The sequence below is a fragment of the Ovis canadensis genome, chromosome X, assembly GCF_042477335.2.
Source record: "Ovis canadensis isolate MfBH-ARS-UI-01 breed Bighorn chromosome X, ARS-UI_OviCan_v2, whole genome shotgun sequence".
Classification (NCBI taxonomy): Eukaryota; Metazoa; Chordata; class Mammalia; order Artiodactyla; family Bovidae; genus Ovis; species Ovis canadensis.
This window is the reverse complement of record NC_091727.1, coordinates 81029819-81047895: the sequence shown is the minus strand read 5'-3', so window position 1 is coordinate 81047895 and position 18077 is coordinate 81029819. Positions and strand designations below refer to the sequence as shown.

Genomic DNA, 18077 nt, shown 5'->3' with positions numbered 1-18077 from the left:
AATAACCTCAGATATGCAGATGACACCACCCTTATGGCAGGAAGAGAAGAGGAACTACAGAGCCTCTTGATGAGGCTGAAAGAGAAGAGTGAAAAAGCTGGCTTAAAACTCAACATTCAAAAAACTAACATCATGGCATCTGGTCCCATCACTTCATGGCAAATGGATGGGGAAACAATGGGAACAGTGACCGACTATTTTCTTGGGCTCCACAATCACTACAGATGGTGCCTGCAGCCATGGAGTTAAAAGATGCTTGCTCTTTGGAAGAAAAGCTATGACAAAACTAGACAGCGTATTAAAAAGCAGAGACATCACTTTGTTGACAAAGTTCCATCTAGTCAAAGCTATGGTTTTTGCAGTAATCATGTACAGATGTGAGACTTGGACAATAACAAAGGCTGAGTGCCAAAGAATTGATGCTTTCAAACTGTGGTGCTGGAGAACACTCTTGAGAATCCCTTGGACAGCAAAGAGATCAAACCAGTCCATCCTAAAGGAAATCAACCCTGAATACTCATTGGAAGGAGTGATACTGAAGCTGAAGCTCCCATACTTTGGCTACCTGATGCAAAGAGCCTTTTCTCATTGGAAAAGACCCTGATGCTGGGAAAGACTGAGGACAGGAGGAGAAGGGGATGACAGAGGATGAGATGGTTGGATGGCATCACCGACTCAATGGACACGAGTTTGAGCAAACTTCAGGAGATGGTGAAGGACAGGGAAGCCTGGCGTGCTGCAGTCCATGCATTCTCAAGGAGGTGGACGTGCCTGAGTGAATGAACAACAACAACCAGAACCTTATGCCTCTTTTGCATTGCAAGCTCCTAGAGCTGAGATTACAGCTACTGTCCCTCTCAGGTCCTTCATGTCTGTCCTTCATTGGCACCGGGCATCCGGTGATAGTCGAGCATCCTCACCAGGGCCCTCTAATCTCTGCCACAGGTAGTGCCCAGATCTGAGCTATCCACTAACTGCTCTAGCCTGGGCCCTCTGTCATGGTGGGGACACTCAGGATCAGCTTGGGGGTCCCCACCCTACCCTCCCTGCTCCCATGTAGTTATCACATGTTGGGGGTCCACAAAGAGCTTAGTCTCTCCTCCACGTCCGGTTCCTGCCCTACGTGGATCCTCCATGCTGTTGTGTCCCACTCAGTGACGCCATGCCGGAAGGCTTTCCAAGGGGCTTGGGATGACTCTCCCCAGAACTCAACTCTACTGGGTCCCCCAAAGTCTGTAGGTGCCTGTGGAGCTGTGTGAGGGGGCTCTGAGCACAAAGACCCCAGCGGGGTCAAGAAAGGCTTTTTCGTTTCTTTCTTTTTCTCCTGAGGGCTTCCCTGGTGGTTCAGATGGTAAAGAATCCGCCTGCAATGCCGGAAACTGTGGTTCGATCCCTGGGTGAGGAAGAGCCCCTGGAGAAGGGAATGGCAACCCACTCCAGTGTTCTGGCCTGGAGGATTCCATGGACAGAGGAGCCTGGTGGGCTACAGTCCACGGGGTCGCAAAGAATCAGACATGACTGAGCGACTAAGCACAGTGTCTGGCCTTTGTGGGCACACAGCTGCTCCATAGCGTCCAGGACAGGACAGGACTCTCTGTAGCTATGCAGGAGCCAGAGCATTAGACGGGAGCGAAGGGGTCTCTAGGTCCCCCTCTGCGACTCTGGACTACTCACTGCCCCTTCCACAGGCCACTGGCACAGGGAAGAGAACCAAGGTCAGCATCCCCACACCAAATGAAGCGTGGCCTCTCGGCCTGTCCACACAGGGCTTTCTCAGCTGCTCCGTGCAGACCTGAAGGTACCACGGGGTCTGGATTCCAGCTGTCCCTGGCCCAGCAAGTCCCTTCCTGCTCAATCTAGGTCCATGTGAACCCGGTGGTCTCCTTACATAGCCCAAGCTCAAGTGAGGAGCCACGGTGGCCAAGCTCTTGCCAAGAAATAGCCTGCGGGCCTGGCCCTGCGGTCACAGACCTCCCTGGCTCTGTGACCCCTGAGCCCTGCCAGCCGTGGGAACCTGTGTAGTGGACCTTGCCTGCTCAGGTCCCATGTTGGGCGGCTGGCTTGGTCCCTCCACGAAACATCCCGGCAAACGAGGAGCATCCTATCTGTTTGCTTTGGGTCAGCCACACGTCCCAGAACTCAGGCCTAGGGCAGGGACAATAGGAGCAACTGCAGCCCCCTTCCTGATGCTTGGTCGAGGGGAAGGGCCGGATAGACGCCCGGGGGTGGGGGGCGCTGCCTTTGGGGGGCAGGCTCACCTGGCCCCTTGTGATGTGCCCTCATTCAGCAATGAGGCATGTGCAGAGATAATCCAGCTAGTTGAGATTAAGGTCATCCTTGGGGAGATTGGGCCTCCAGTCCAGGATGACTGGTGTCCTTGTCAAGGGAGAAGCTTATGTGAAGATGGAGCCAGAGGCGGCCAGGCTCAAGGAAGCCAGCACATTCCCTGGAGGGTGCCTGCTCTTGGTCTCAGGCGCGAAGGCCAGCTGTGTGCCTCTCCGTGGTGCCAGACTGTTGTGTGCCCTGGACTTGCCTGTTCCCCTTGGTTTATGTCCCCAAGTCCCTTAGCCACTCCTTCCTAAATACTTTGTCATGGCGGGGGTGGAGGGGAAATGAATGAAAGGAACATGACCTGTTCTTGTGCCACAAGTGGTCTTCTGACAAGATCCTACGGCTCGGTCGGGGCAGGATGTGCGGTCAGGGGCGGAGGTAATCCACGTGCCCACCCAATCTGGTGGTCAAGGGAAGTGGGTGTTGGGGGAAGTCGATGCTGGGGACAGGGCAGGTGGGCAGGCAGCCGCAGGGCCGCCCTTCCACGGTCACAGGAGGCAAGAAAGGACCCAGAGCCAAGTGGCTTAGTTTGCTGATTTAATGGCACTTTGCTGCTTTTGCTTTTCCGGTGGTGAGGGTGCCACCTTGGGGTGGGGGTGGGGGCGTGTGGGGGTGAGATGGGGTGGCTGTGGAGTGCTGAGTTATGGTGGGGGGGTCTGGGGGACACACGGACATTTGGAGGGCCCAGCGCAGGGAGGGCACTGGGCGACATGGACATCCCTTCCGCAGGGGGACCAGGAATGTGGAATGGCGCTGAGACTGGGGGTGTGAGGGCCCCATCCCCGGCCTTCCGAGGACCTTGCCCCCGTCTTCCCCAACTATAGCCCTCCTCTTGATTGTTCCGGGCGGCAGGGGGGCTCAGTCCCGGGGACACAGGCTGGCTGGGGTAGGGTGCGGGTGGGGTCACAGTGCTGGCTGGCCGAGGAATGTGACTGGGCTGAGGGGTGGAGGGGCGGGTGGACGGGTGGGGGGGTGGCCCCAGCCCGGGGCAGGAATGTGGGGCTGGGGGCAGTGGTCCCGAGTCCTCTGGAGCTGGGCTGGGTGGGGGGGGCTGCGGAGTGAGAGAGGTGGGCGGGGCCAGGGCTCACGGGAGGGGGACCGGCTCAGAGCTTGTGGGGGTTCACCCACTTGTAGGTGCCCTCGTACTGGAAGCCCACACGCTTCATTAGCTCGTCTGCCTCCACAGGGCCCCGGCTGGTAGGGGGACAAGCGGTGGGGAGTGGTGAGGGAGCCCTGAGCCCCAGGATCCCCCCCTCAGCCACCCCACCCCCGTCACCCCGCATACACACCCCGTCTTGTCCCCTACACCTCCCGCATAGATGTACCTGCCATACACGTAGGGGATGGGCCGGGCCTTCTCGCGTTCGATGTGGTGGAGCAGTGGAGTGAAGATCCGCCAGGCCTCCCGCAGTTCATCACTGAGGGGACAGGGGTGGGGATGGGAGGCCAGTGGGACCACAGAGGGAGGGGGGATGAAGAGGGGGATGGAGGGGGGCCTCTCCTCACCTGCGCACGAAGTGCATCTGGCTCCCGCAAAAGACATCCAGGATGAGGCGCTCGTAGGCATCAGGGAGCTTCACATTCTGCGGGCAGGCCACAGGGTGTCACCAAGGTGCTAAGCCCTGCGGAGCCCTGGGCTGCTGCCCCTGCCCAGGGGCCGGGTGGTTGCCCACCTTGTATCGGTTGCCATAGGTCAGGTCAAGCTCCGACTCCTCGGGGTTGAAGAACATGCCAGGCTTCTTGGTCATCATCTTGGTGTACACGGCCTCGTTGGGCTGCACGCGGATTACCAGCTCGTTGCGCTTGCACTGCTGCCGGAAGATGTCCCCGGCCACATCACGGAACTGCAGACGCACCTCGGCCTTGCGCTCATTCAGGGCTTTGCCGCAGCGCAGGATGAAGGGCACCCCTGAGAGGAAATGGGGGATGGACAGAGCTGGCTTTGGGGAGCACTTGGCCAGCCGCAGGGGCCGGCTCCCTTCCCCGCGGGCCAGCGGCGCCACCTACCGTCCCAGCGCTCGTTCTCCACGTAGAGGACGGCGGCTGCAAAGGTAGCCGTGGTGGACCCGCGGGGCACCGTGGGGTCATCCAGGTACCCTTTGGTGGCCTCCCCCTCTCCGTTGGGGTTCCCCACATACTGGCCCAGGACCACGTTGCTTGCCTGCACCTCTGAGATACATTTCAACACCTTGACCTGCAGGAAAGCCGGGAAGACAGGCCCCTTGGGTAAAGAGGACACCGGGCACCAGGGAGCCATGTTAACGCCCAGGGGTGGCCTTCCTGGATGGGCTAGTGGCTAGTGGCCCCGATAGTCAGGAGGTGTTCCACGTATAGCTTTGCTCCTGCTGCCAAAGCCGGGCTTCAGGCTCTATCCTGCGAGGGCCCTTCAGGACCACCTCACCCCACCCTTGCTTCTTCAGGAGAAGCTTGGTCGCATGGCCCTGCCAGTTCTCTGACAGGCTGCCTGCCTCCAGGCCCAGGGCACCTGGTGCTCAGGATGGGTGGCTAGGGAAAGGGGGCTGGGCAGGGAGTGGGCGGCCCCACCCACCTTCTCATCACGCACGTCGTCTGAGTCAGTGGAGGCGGGCTTCTCCATGGCCACCAGACACAGCATCTGCAGGAGGTGGTTCTGCATCACGTCCCTGTGGGCAGGAAGGAGTGAGGCGTGAGCTCCCTTAGCCCCTCATCTGCCACCTTTCCAGCACTCAGGGCCTCAAACTCAGCCTTCTAGCAACAAGCAGTGAGCTTCCTTCCTGATCCCCAATGTCTGCCAGGTCCCCTTAAGGAAAGGCAGAAGATAGTGATCCCACCCTTTACAGTCCTCACTGACTGCTCAGACACTCATGCCACCCAACTTGAACCTCTGGGTCCAGGAGCCCAGAGCGGGGTGGGGGGACCTGCAGGGGAGTGGGATGGTGCCTGTGCCCACCTCCCTGGATAAGGGAGCCGGGCTCTCACCGGATGATCCCAAATTCATCAAAGTAGCCCCCACGACCCTCAGTGCCAAAGGGCTCTTTGAAGGTGAGGATGACGCAGGCAATGTTGTCCCGGTTCCAAATGGGCCCGAAGATCCTGTTGGCAAACCTAGGGGAGGGGCACAAGGAGGCTGACTGTGCATTGGAGGGGGGCAGCCCGGGACCCCTAGTCCCCAGCCCCTTCTGTGGCGCACCTCAGCACCATGAGGTTCTGGACCATCTCTTTGCCCAGGTAGTGGTCGATGCGGTAGATCTGGTCCTCGTGGAACAGGGAGGCGATGTGGTTGGACAGCTGGTTGGAGCTCTGCAGGTCCTTCCCGAAGGGCTTCTCCACAATGATGCGGTTCCAGCCTCTGTGAGAACCCAGAACCACATCACCCTCCCTGGGGTGGGGGGGGGGGGCAGGGCTCAGCATCCCATCCCCGTCCACCCTCCCTTCCCTAGGGAGTGAAGGCAGAGACTCCCCGCCTCCTCTCGGCAGTCAGCTGGGCCAGCCAAGTTCTGCAGGGCTGGGTCTCCTTTGGCCTCTGCCCAGAGGACACCCCTTCTAATTCCCAGCCCTTGGGGCTCGGCTCAAAGCTTCCTCAGAAGCCTTCTAGCCTGACTGGCTGGCGAGTGGCAGGAGTGCCTCCTGCCCTCTCTGCTCCTTCCTGGCAACGCAGGGGTCCTGAGGGGTCTGGGGGTGCCCTGAGCTAGTGGAGAAATAGGGGGAGGGGATGCCAAAGGCATAGCTCCCCCCAGGGGTTTAAATGTGGGGAAGTAAGTAAGCGTTAGTCACTCAGTTGTGCCTGACTCTCTACGACCCCATGGACTGCAGCCCACCAGGCTCCTCTGTCCATGAGATTTTCCAGGCAAGGATACTGGAGTGGGTTGCCATGTCCTTCTCCAAAGCATCTTCCTCATGCAGGGATCAAACCTGGGTCTCCTGAACTGCAGGCAGATGCTTTATTGACTGAGCTACAAGGGAAGCCCCCTTTATCCTAACAGAGAGTTAATGTGGCCATTCTACATCAAACCTGGGACAAAGTGAAACAGACATGGCCCTGGGTTGGAGAACATAAGCAAGCACGCAGGAGCTACTGCGTCACAGGAAGCAGGGTTCCCGTGGAGCAACACCGCCCCCTGGTGGTGGTCGAGGGGACCGTGGGAAGTGCCGAGAGCCTAAGTCGGCAGCAGCGAAAAAGTTTCATGGAGCAATACTGCCACCTTGTGGTGTTAGTCGGGACTGCTGCCAGGGACAGTGGGATTTCTGCGAAGCTGACCCTGAGAGTCTCTATAGGGACCTGGATGGTAAATACGGGTGCGAGCACTTTCGGGCAACTTCCAGAGAACGGAAATTGCCCATTTTCTGCAGACTGAATTCATGGAAGTAACAAACCAGGGGCATCTATCTTTTTCAGACTCCCTAGACCGGTTGGCCCTGGGGGCTCTGCTCAGCTTGCTGGGGCAGGTCACACCAGGGTAGGGCACTCCCTGAAGGCAGGAAGGGAGGGAGAAAGACCAGCCTTACGTCTGGCTCATGCAGGTCTCGTGGATGTTTTTGGTGACAGCCTCATAGACAGTTGGGGGCAAGGCCAGGTAGAAGAGGCGGTTGGTCTGTGTGCCCCGGTGAAGGGCATTTATGTGGCTGTTGAGGCGCTCGTAGGAGGCAGTGTCATCGTACTGGCCAGCCACGTAGGAGTTGCGGGCAAAGAACTCCTCCAGCTTGGACTTCTCCTCCGGGGTAGCCTGGGCAACATGGACACAAACATTTTGGCCCCCTGCCCTTGTTCTCCTATGAGCCCATAGGCAGAGCAGGCTTCCTGAGGGGTCAGCCATCTTAGCCTCTCACTGGGGTCACTCACAGCTCTAGCACACCCACGGGGGTGGGGGCCTCAATGCTGTAAGACAGAAGCCGGAGTCCAGCAAACTGGGATCTGGGAGAAAGCTCTCTCTCCAAAGCCATGCCACCTACGTACCATGTGTTGAGAGAAGGCAGGCATCTCCATGTTAGAGAGGTCACAGGGTACAGTAGGAAGGAAGTGGTAAGCCCAAGTCACAGGGGGCTGGGAGGTGCCAGGGAGGGGGTGGCCTGGCATAGGAGGGGCGGGATGAAGGGCCTCTGTGATGGGATGGGGTGGTGGCGGTGTCTGCCACCTGCCGAGACCCCAGAAACCACTCACTTTGAAGAAGGGCTCGCTCTGCTTGCGGATGTCAGCCACTGTGAGGCGGGAGCGGGCATAGCCCACGATGTAGGTGTCTTCGGGCAAAAGGCCGTCCCGGAACAGCCACCTGAGGGCAGAGCATGGCTGTGGCAAGGGCAAGGGGGCACGGGGCCACAGGGGGCGGTGGGGACACAGGCTTACCAGATGGTGGGGTAGATCTTCTTCTTGGCCAGGTCCCCCTGCGACAGAGAAACAGGCGTGGTTAGGAGCTGAGGACACGCCCCAGATCACCCCCACGGGGGAGACCTGTGCACATTTGTCCTGCCCCCTGTGTATAGACTGAGCCGCTTGAACTGGGGCCCAGTCTAGCCCTTGACCCTGGCCTGGAGTGCCCGCACATTGCTGGGGGGCACCTTAAGGGAAAGAGACCTCACGCTGGCCAGGATGTACTCCATTAACCCGCTGGTCCCACGAGCCACAGACTCGTCTTGTGGTTGAATGGGCAAAACCAAAGCCAAGACAAGAAGCCCGCTTTTAAAGAGCTCATGGGCTAAAGAAAACCCTAGACTCACTGGAACTGAATGGCATTGGAAGTAGCACGCGACAAAACTGACGCATGACTTTAAATGCTTATGTTAGCAAAAAAAAGAATGGCTCGAAGCTGATGAACTCAGCATTCAGCTGAAAAAGTTCGAAAAAGGACCATCCATCGTTGCTCGGTTGTGTCCGACTCTTTGCGACCCCACGGACTGCAGCCTGTCAGGCTCTACTGTCCATGGAATGCTCCAGGCAAGAATACTGGAGTGGGTAGCCGTTACCTCCTCCAGGAGATCTTCCTGGCTCAGGGATTGAACCCGAGTCTCCTGCATTGCAGGCAGATTCTTTACTACTGAGCCACCAGGGAAGCCCTAGAAAAAGGACAGCAGAATTTAAAAGCCAAACAAATCACAAGGCAGGAAACACTGCAAAGTAAAAATGAATAAAATGGAAAACAAGCCAAAAGAAGAGCTCAACAAAGCCCCATCTTGGTATTTGAAAAAGACTAATTAATTCAAACAGTCCCCTGGGAAAGACTGCTTTTTAAAAAGGCACCAAGAATCACGGGGGCAGTGGGACAAAACTACTGACAGGAAAGACCACAGAGGGTTTTGTGAATGACCTTATCCCACATCTGATAAGTTACATGAAATGGACACTTTTCTGGAAAATTCCAACATACCACAATGGAGTGAGTGACCTGGGGAGGCAATGGTCATTAAGGAGACAGGATGGCGTTCACACCCTTCCCAGCAAGCCCAGCCTGGCCCCTGACAATTGTCCCTGACAGAGACAGCTCTGCCAACAGGTCTCACAAAATGCCACGGAGACTTCCATTTGGGGAGTGTTTGCCAAGCCACGTGGTGGCCCCAGGACCCTGCAGCCAGAGTCTGAGAAATGCGCACAGGTGGTCCCGAGCCTGTCTCATCCATGAACACAGATACAAGTGCAAACAATTCTGCAGGAGATACCAGCAAACCCAACCCTGCAACGTCAAACATGGAGTATGTCCAAACTAAGTTGGGATCATCCTGCAAGTGAAAGCTTGGTTTGATATTGAAAAGAAAAAAATCATTAATATTCACTACATGAACAGATTAGAGGAAAAAAGCTCTAAGCCATGTGTCTACTCCTTTAGAGTTTTTAATCTAGGTACCTTGTTAAAACTCACCAGATGAAGATTAAATGTTCCAGAAAATTTCAACACCTAGCATGATAGGACCTCTTCCCAGACTAGGCATAAAACGGGACTTGCTCACCTTGCTAAGCAGACCCTGTTAAAAGCTCCACAAACATCATATACTGTAGGGAAAGGTTGAAATAATCCTCTTTCAACAACCAGGAACAAGAAAAGAGGGCCTGTCTTCGGCTCTTTACTCAACACCCCACCAGAAGCCCCGCCAGCAGCAGGCAGAGAACAAGACACACGACAAGGTGGGGAAGGAAGTGTCATGCAGGCCTGGTCTCTAGCTGACCACCTGTCCATTTAAAAAAGGAAAACCACTTAAAACCAAGCTATATGCAAATTATTACAATTAATAATATTTTAGGTTTGAAAAAGTTAATAGATGGGGAGTAGAGACAGATTTCTTAGCTAGGACACAGAGCGCAGTAACTAGAAAATGGATGAATGAATGAAGGCTTGAGCAAAATTAGAAACTCCTGGTCATCATAAGACACTATTAAGAAGATGAATTGGGGAAAAAAAACAAGATGAATAGATAAGCCACAGACTGGGAGAAAACACTCACCAGATGTAGTATCTGGAGTATATAGCCCACTTCCCTCGATATTGTGATATGTGTTAAATGCCACTGGTTAGTACACTTGAACGTGGTTAAAAAGGTCAATCAAAAAGAAAAAAAAAACACTCTACAACAAAACAAGAAAAGAATTCAAGATTGGTAAAGGCTTGACCACATACTTCACAACAAGAAAAATCAATGGTTACTTAACACACAGGAAAGTGGTCAAGATGACTAGTTGTCACAAAAATACAAATTAGACCACAATGAGATCCAGCTTGACCTTCACCAGTAGGTTGTAATCTGAAAAAACTAACCCCATCTGGTGTTGGAGGTGGTGTGGAGTAAACACTTGCACCAGGGTTCACAGCAGCCATAATTCCCAACAGCCCTGAGCTGGGACACAGTGAAAGGCCATCAACAGGGGATGGACAAGCTGGATATCTACACAGTGGGACACCTACTCAGCAACACCAAGGGATGAGCCAGGGGGATTCCCTGGTGGTCCAGTAGTTAGGACTCCACCACAGGGGTTTGCGGGTTTGATCCCTGGTAGGGGAACTAAGATCCTGCAAGCCACGCAGGGGGCAAGAACAAAGATTACAAACCAAGAAAAAAGGGATGAGCCAGTGGCCTACTCAACACAAGCAATTCTCAGAACCAGAATGCTGGACACACAAGGCTCAACACCCTGAGTTCATTTAAGGGAAGCTTTAGAAAAGGCAAAGCAGCCACAGTGACAGAAGTGAGAGTCCACAGCAGGAGGTGGACTGGCTGGGGAGATGGAAACGTTGCCTCTGGTTATAAAGGTCAGAACCGATTGGACAGAGAAGATGTCTTCCGATGTGTACGAATGTTGCCTACAAATAAAGACTGAAAAGAACAACTGAGCAGACGGCGGGCGGTGCTTGCTGTTGACCATGTGAAACTTTCCAAGATAACGGCAAGTGTGTGAAGACACAGCAACTGTGAGCAACAACACTGTCATCCCACGAAGTCACCCAGTCCCGTCTCTCCAGGCCGGTTTAGCTGCCATAGCCACGGCTACCTGCTTGCTTTGGGTGACCTGACAAAGGAATTCTCCACTCTGGGTGGAAGAGGTGGTGAGCCTGGGCATGGCCTGGGTGAAGAGCAGGTGCCCTTTTATGCCCCCTGCCCTGTCATCAGTGAGGGCTGCTGGGCAGAGCTGCTAGACTCGCCCCGAGCAGGAAAACCACCTCCAGGGGTGAGGACCTGAGTCTTCAGGGCAAAATGACCCTTTAAGAGTCATGTCAGCACTGGACGCAGTCACATCTGTGGACTGTTGCAGAGAGGAGCCGCAGGACCAGAACCGATTGCAATCTGCACCCCTAGACGGGCCATGAGGACGGTAGTTGGGGAGCTACCAGGTGGGTGAGTCCTCCCCTGGCTGGGGGCGATGGGGGCCACTTTTGAGGCTAGCACGCTCAATCCCCATTTGTGGCTTCACCCTCTGTCTCCTGGGCTGAGCCAACATCTGCACGTGGACAAGTCTGCTCCGGCCCAGGTCTTGGCTAGTGCCCAGCCCACACGGGCCAGTGTCTCTCCGCCACCTCCGGGCTCTAGCGGAACCTGGAGTGCTCCAGTGGGTGGTTCCCAAACCAGGGTGCCCTGTGTTGCAGCCCCCGCCCCCTGTCTGCCAGCCACTTAGAACTGATTGCTGAAGGCTCTGGAGCAGGGCCCCCTCCTGCCGGCCACCTTCCCTGGGAAGCCTGGAGATAACAGCGCCTCAAGGTCAGTCACTGATCCCCGGCTGGGGTCTCCCTGGAGCCCAGCTGCAACCCCTGTGGCCCCTCTCCTCCCAGTGCCCAGCAGTGCCCGCTTTCCGCTGACCCCTCCTGTTGCGGGGCTCCAGCAGGAGAAGCCATCAGTCCCCTGTCGGCGGGCACCTCCTGGCCCAGAGGAATGTTTGCTTCCGGTCAAATTCCAGTGGGTTAGTGTCCTGTCTGCTGAGTCACGGTGCCCTACACCCGACTGCCCTCACCGGTCCATTTGGGATTAGCAAGGGGTGGAACCTGCTCGCCTTGTTCAGCTCAGCCCTGCCACCAGCGGCCTGAGTCACTCACCCAAGGGAGGAGTGAGGTAGGACCCAGACGGGGGTGGGGGCACAGAGGCCTAGGAGGCCCCCCTACCCAGCAGCCTGGGCCTGGTTGCACTGCTGGAGGTAACATGGGCTGAGAGCACAGTGCTCGTGGGGTCTGGAGGAGTCTGGGGCCACGTGGTGACTTAGCAGCAGGAGCAGGGCCTGCTGCAGATTTCCAGCCACCTGCATCTGGCCTGCCAGCACCCTGATCTTATCTCAAGTCTCCAGTTTGATGAGCCCTTGGTCTCGCAGGGTGTTAGGGTGGAGCACGTGACAGTAGAAGTTGGGAGGCCGGGCAGGGGTGGGCTCTATCCCCCTCGAGGCAAGATCTGCCTGGCCTCCCTCCTGGGCCGCGGGGCTCATGACTCATCAGCCCTTTGGGGGAGCGCCAGAGTCACCGTGACACAGCAGGAATCTTATCGCCCCAGGAGGTGAGGCGGCCCAGAAGCACCCCCTGAGGAGAGAGGGCCCGGGTCCTCCAGCTCAGCCCTGGCAGGACCCCGTCTCTGGGCTGGGCCCTGGAACACTCATCGAGCCCATGGCCCAGATGGGGAAACTGAGGCCCAAAGGCAAAGACCGCCCTGCAGAACCTGCACTGAGCCACTTCTGCCCGAGGGGGCTCCTCGGCCTGTTCTTTCTCTCATCTCAATCGCTCTGTTTCCACTGGGGGTTAGAGTGGCTCCAGCCTGGCAGGCCTAGGGTTCCTCTCTCAACACTGGTCTGGAAGGAGAAACGGGGTTCCTGGGTTCCAGAGGCCTCCAGACCAGGTCCTGTAAGTACGTCCACTGCCCTCCTACTGAGGGTGGGAGTCTGGAGGAGGGAGTAGGGAGCGGCTGCAGCTACAAGGCCATCAGGTAACTCCTCAGGCTGGCCTTCGGACGGGGCGGAACCTGGGCGCGTGGGTGCGGGGTTGGGCAAAGCCGGCAGGGAGGAGAGGGGCGGAGGACAGCTCATCCTTTTTGGAGTCGCAGGCTCCGCTCCGAGGCCCTGGCTCTGCGGACCTTGGCGCCTCCCAAGGCCTGGGGTGTGAAGGCCTGGCAGTGTTTGCTGTCACATGCACTCACCTTCAGGCCCAGCCCCCAGGCACAGCTCCCACAGTGGGGGGTGGGGGGGGGCCTCAGGGCAGGTGCCTGCTGTGCTGTGAACTCCTTGGTCTCCCAGAGTAACAGGTTTGTGCCGCCTGCCTGCCTCCCACATATCCCAGCAGGAAGGGGAGAAACAAAACAACAGAAAAAACAGGCTCTACTTCAGAGGCCCTGGTACTCCCCCACCCCCCGCCCTGCTGGCTGCAGCCGGCACTTCCTCTTTCTGCCCTAGAAGCCTCTGCTGATTGCTCTTGGAACAGAGAAGAGCAAAGGGGAACTACTCGGGTTGCAAAGAAACAGTGTTGCCCAATGCCAAGGCCACCACACGTGAAGGCAGGGAGGAGTCACCAAATCAGCTCAGCAGAACCCTGGGGCCCCTTGGTGCTCCAAAGACTTCCATTGCCAAGTGGAGACTGTGGGGTTGAGAGAGGAGGAGACACTTGGCCCAGGCCACAGAACACACTTGGATGCTCTCACTGAGGTGTTTAATCGGAGTTGAGGATCTAGGGTCATAGGCAATTTACTAAGGCTGGGGACCCTCTGCTGGAATGTCTTGGGACAGGCTGGGATGGGGATGGGGGAAGGAGGAAAAATAATCCTGAGTAACTTTCTCTGTCAACCTATTTCTTGGACCAACTCCGAGGTGTTAAGCTTTCTGGTGCCTCGAGGGATGAGGCTGGGGCCAGGGTGGGGGCTAAGCTGCCCCCTGTGTGCCCCTCCTGGGCATCCTACAGTCTTGGGGTGATAAGACGGTCAGGGGAGAGTTTCGGGCAGCCTTCCCTTCCTTCCCAGCAGCACAGCCCTCCTCACGCGCAAAGCCCCCTGCCCTGCATTCTGGCTCTTTTTCCAAGTTTTGACCAGAATCACACAACTGGCAGGAAACACGTTCTGCAAAGGGCGGTAGCTTGTTATGATACATGAATGAAGAGCTGAATTCCTCCAGAGCTGAGGGGAGAGGGGTGTGGAAGGGACAGAGAGACCATGCCTGCCCTGTCAAGAGCTCAGTCGCTTGGCAGAACTCTCGCTTCAGGTTTATACAGTAAGTCACCACCAGAGATGCTCGTAATCCTGGGGAGCGGATTCTTGGTCCCGTCCAGGATGAAGAGTTTCCCTTTGAGATGAAACGTAGACAGCGTTCCAGCCGTTTCTCATGTCTTGCCACTGGGTTGATCTTATTTCCACGTGGCACATGGAGAAAGTGCTTTTAGTTGGGGGGGCCGGTCATGGCTCTCCAAGGACCCACCCACCCTCTCATGTTCCACCCCCTCCCAACATGTATGGTCAGCATGCTCTGTTTCTGCCTTTGCTTCTAGTCTCTGGCCTTTCTCATCACAGCAAAGTGGCAGTTCCACTGGCTGGACAATGGGGCTGGTCTCAGCTCCTCGGGAGGCCTTGGAAGTCGGGGCAAAGAGATGGGGTTTCAAGAAGGGTCAAGTGTGTGTCTTTGGGGACCGTGAGGGTAGACAGACAAGGTCGAGATCCGGCCCTGGATCCTACCTCTGGCACTGACTGTGTGACATCTGTCAAGTCAGAAACATGTTTGGAAAACACCCTTCTGGAATGGACTGCTTCCCCTGTTTACCTCTCTGTCTCCCCTGTGGAGGAGGAAGTCCAACCAGACAGTCCCGAAGGGCCTCCCAGCTCCAGACAGAGGTCTACACTCAATGGCTACACACGGACTTCAGAAATGCCTCATGGTGTGTGTATACTGGGTGGTAACAGGTTGACAGCGGCTCCTGAGCAGGGGCAAGAGCCCGAGGGGCCCAACTGCAAGCAGTTGGGAAAGCACAGGCACCGTGAGGTCCCTTCTGCTGCTTTAAGCTGTGGGGCTTGGTAGGGGAGACTCACCGATGCACCCATGATGATAAAGATGTGCGTATCGGCCTGATGGAAGTCATCACCCTGGTACAGCTCTTCTCGCAGGATCCCGCACACCTGGGTCCGGCTCAGAGCCACCTGCTCTGCCATGGCGCTCTCTAGTGAAAGAAAAACTCAGTTGACAAGGCAGGAGCTGAGAGGAGCACTGAGAAGCTAGCCCCTTTCTGGAGGAGTCCTTTGGGCTCTCCTCCAGCAGATGTTTCATTACTGAAACCACTGACTGTGAATACCTGGGGAGCAGGATGTTCGGGAAATTAGAAACTGCTGGCCATGGGCTCCGGCCATCCTCTCTGGGCAACCTTCTTCTCTGTTGTATACTACAAAATGACCCAAAACATTACTGGATTCTTACTAGGGCCTCAGCTCTGGGGCGACTGAGTAAAACGCCGCTGGCGCAGCGTACGATCTGCCTAAGACCATGCCACCCAGGATGCAGGCAGAAACTCCACAATGAGCTGGAGCGTGCGAGGTAGTGCAGCCGATGGGAGTGTCGCTCCAGCCCTCCTCCTGCCACGCTGGGCAGACCCCCAGCAAGTCCCTGGCCCTCTCGGGGTCTCCGTCTCCTCGGGGGGTCCCATGAGGGCAACGCAGGGTACCAGATTGGTTAGGCCCTCTGGATTTTGCCCCGTTCTTAAGTTTGGGCAATCAAAGTGCCTCATAGTGCCGCGACCGCCCACTCGGTTACCTGTGCTTCGTTGCTCTCGCCCGTCACACTCGCAGACCCCAAGTCCCCGGCCGTTTCCCCGGGCTGAGCCCCGCCGGCCCATTTAACCGGCGGGGGCGGAAGCCTGGGCTGAGCTGACCGGCCTCAGGCGAGATACGGGGGTGTGGCCTCCGCGGGCCCCTCCCTCGTGGGGCGGGGAAGGTAGAGGGCGCGGGCAGGTGCGTGCGCATCCCGGCCAGGCCGGGCCCCCCCACCCCACCGTGGAGGCCCCAGCCCTGGCCCGCCCTGCCCCTCGAGCACCTGCGCCGGCCGCTGAGCCGCGGGCCGCCTGCTGTCTCGGCTGCGGCTGTGCCGTGTCCCCGCTACCTCGCGAGTCCGCCTGCAGCTCCCCGCAGCTCGCCCGTGTCCCCATCCCTGGCCCGACCCCGCCCCTAGAGTCCGGCTGTCGGCGCAGGGCCCCGGGGAGGTTCTGCGTGCTCGCGCGGGCCTCCACTTCCGCCAGCTGCTTGACCCTGTCCTTCGACCCTGTTGGTGGGTGGGGTCTTCTGCAGCTCCGTCCCCTCGCCAGACCGGTCGCCGGAGCAGGTCAAATCAGCCCTATCAGATGACAGCCTCGTTGTGGTTCCAACCCTAGCGGGAAGGGGGACGGCCCTGCCGGAGAGACAAGGGGGAATGCAGGTCGCGACGCTAATTACTGGGGAATGCCCCGCGGGCCAACCAAGGCTTGGTGGGTTCAGGTTTCCGCTTTGGGCAGCCTCTCTCTCACCTTCCGCCGGCCGGCCAGGCAGGGGCGGGACCTGAGCGTTTTACTTCCGGATCCGACAGCTTAGACACCGGAAGCCGGAAGTGAGAAGTTGGCAGAGGGAGAAGGGAAGGGCTACAGCGGAACTCGGACTTTCTCGGAGCGCCGGGGGTCCGAGGAACGCTCCGGGCCCGCCGTTCCCGCCCTTCTCACGTCGGACCGACTGAGCTGACAGGTGTGGCCCTCTTCTGAAGACAGGGTACCATCGGTGGGCGTTCTGCCGCCTCCGACATCCCCTCCCCGGATGACCAGGCTTCCCCCTCCTGTTCGGTCCAGCCGGGTTCTGCTGCGCACTTCCAGAGCACCGGCGGAGGCAGGCCGATTGAGGACTCAGGTTACTTTGGCGGCGAGCGGGTTTGTTTCCGCCTCTCTTTCCTCCGCCAGCGCCGAGTCTAACCACACCCCTAGTTTGTGAATGACTCTTCTAGGTCGGAGACATTTTCTGTTCATCATCTGTGCATTTCAGGTTAAAGTTCTTTAAGAAGGCGTTAAATATGACTTGCCAGCTAAGTATCTCACCTCATGTGCATCATTTTGCTCCTTTGCAAAACGATGAATGTCTCCTGGACCTCGTATCATTTCTGTGACTTGAGGATGAATGGGCCGTCCTGACATGTTAGAGGAACTCAGTAACGAAGCCGCTATACCTGGAATAGAGTGAGCGAGGGAATGCTTAGAGTGGGAGCCGGTTTGATTCCTGGGTCGGGAAGATCCGCTGGAGAAGGGATAGGCTACCCACTCAAGTATTCTTGGGCTTCCCTGGTGGCTCAGCTGGTAAAGAATCCGCTTGCAATGTGGGAGACCTGGGTTCGATCCTTGGGTTGGGAAGATCCCCTGGAGAAGGGAAAGGCTACCCACTCCAGTATTCTGGCCTGGAGAATTCCATGGACTGTACAGTCCATGGGGTCGCAAAGATTTGGACACAGCTGAGCGAGTTTCACTTTAATGGGAGAACAGATAGGGCACGGCCTTGTAGGTAGTGGTAGGGACTTTAGGTTTTAAGCTATCAGCAATGAGGAACCATGGTAGGGATCCCAGCAGAGGAGGGATGTGATCAGAATCACCTTTCAGGCTGACTGGTCTGGCGCGGTGGGGAGAACTGACTATGGGGGCGGCACGTGTAGGAGCCGGGTGACTTTTAGGAGGTTATTACAATAATTACCTGAATAGTGATGTTGCTCTTATCATTTTATTGTGTAAAATTTCAAAGGCATAGAAAAGTATAATAGTCTAGTAAATTCAATGTACTCACTTCCCAGCTTCAACAGTTATCAACTCGTGGATGTTTTTAATTCATACTCCTCAAAAACAGCTTCGTTGACATATAATTCACATACCTCGCAAATCACCCATTTAAAGTATACAGTTCACTGGTTTTTCAGTGCATTCACAGACTTGCACAACTATCACCATTAATTCCAGAACATTTTCATCACTCCAAAAAGAGACCCCATGAACTTCAGCCATCACTCTCACCACCCCATCTACCCCTGCTCTAAGCATCCACTAGTCTTTCTGTCTATGTATTTACCTATTCTGGACATTTCATGTAAATGGAGTCATAATATGTGGTCTTTTGTGAGTTGTTTCTTTTTATTAACATAATGTTGCAGCATGGGAATGTACTAGATTTTGTCTATTCATCAGTTGATAAACATCTGGGTCATTTTCACTGTGGCTGTTTGGAGTAATGCTGCTACCAACATTCCTGTGCAGACATGAGTTTTCATTTCTTTCAGGTAGATACCTAGCAGTTCACCCATTATTTAGAACCAAGTCCCAGATGCCATGTGATTTCTTTCAATAAAAGTTCCA

The 18077-nt window shown here is 56.4% G+C and overlaps 2 protein-coding genes across 35 annotated transcripts in view; one reads left to right on the top strand and one right to left on the bottom strand.

Moving 5' to 3' along the window:
• Positions 1-2855: 2855 nt before the first annotated feature.
• Positions 2856-16286, bottom strand: G6PD (glucose-6-phosphate dehydrogenase). Of its 15 annotated transcripts, XM_070290388.1 has the most exons (16): positions 16227-16247; positions 15761-16111; positions 15027-15113; positions 14767-14894; positions 8269-8358; positions 7652-7689; positions 7469-7577; positions 6817-7034; positions 5501-5689; positions 5290-5415; positions 4880-4973; positions 4339-4525; positions 4005-4240; positions 3838-3914; positions 3657-3749; positions 2856-3525 (listed from the first exon to the last, which is right to left on the bottom strand). In XM_070290388.1, the coding sequence occupies exons 2-16, from the start codon at positions 15870-15872 to the stop codon at positions 3435-3437; spliced, it is 1875 nt and encodes a 624-aa protein (XP_070146489.1). In that variant the 5' UTR covers positions 15873-16111; positions 16227-16247; the 3' UTR covers positions 2856-3434. The 15 variants fall into 15 exon arrangements, with proteins under 15 accessions (XP_070146489.1, XP_070146495.1, XP_070146493.1 ...); XM_070290394.1 differs by lacking the exon at positions 8269-8358 and having other exon boundaries at positions 5501-5659; positions 16227-16284; XM_070290392.1 differs by lacking the exon at positions 15027-15113 and having other exon boundaries at positions 5501-5659; positions 16227-16275.
• Positions 11256-18077, top strand: part of IKBKG (inhibitor of nuclear factor kappa B kinase regulatory subunit gamma) — a 24624-nt gene continuing 17802 nt past the window's right edge. For 4 of the 20 annotated variants that reach the window (XR_011446166.1, XM_070290415.1, XM_070290407.1 and 1 more), the window contains exon 1: positions 16289-16437. The gene's annotated coding sequence lies outside the window, so the exon portion shown is untranslated. Of the gene's footprint in view, positions 11485-11686; positions 12606-15954; positions 16188-16285; positions 16438-18077 lie in introns of those variants that run through there. The other 16 variants (XM_070290416.1, XM_070290408.1, XM_070290411.1 and 13 more) reach the window with 9 other exon arrangements.

Coding starts and splice junctions, on each gene's coding strand:
- G6PD (XM_070290388.1), bottom strand. CDS start 15,872: ATGGGGACACGGGCGAGCTGCGGGGAGCTGCAGGCGGACTCGCGAGGT. Junction 15,114..15,760: donor CGGCTCAGCGGCCGGCGCAG/GTGCTCGAGGGG, acceptor GTCATTTTGTAG/TATACAACAGAGAAGAAGGT. Junction 4,241..4,338: donor GGAGAACGAGCGCTGGGACG/GTAGGTGGCGCC, acceptor ATTTCCTCTCAG/GGGTGCCCTTCATCCTGCGC.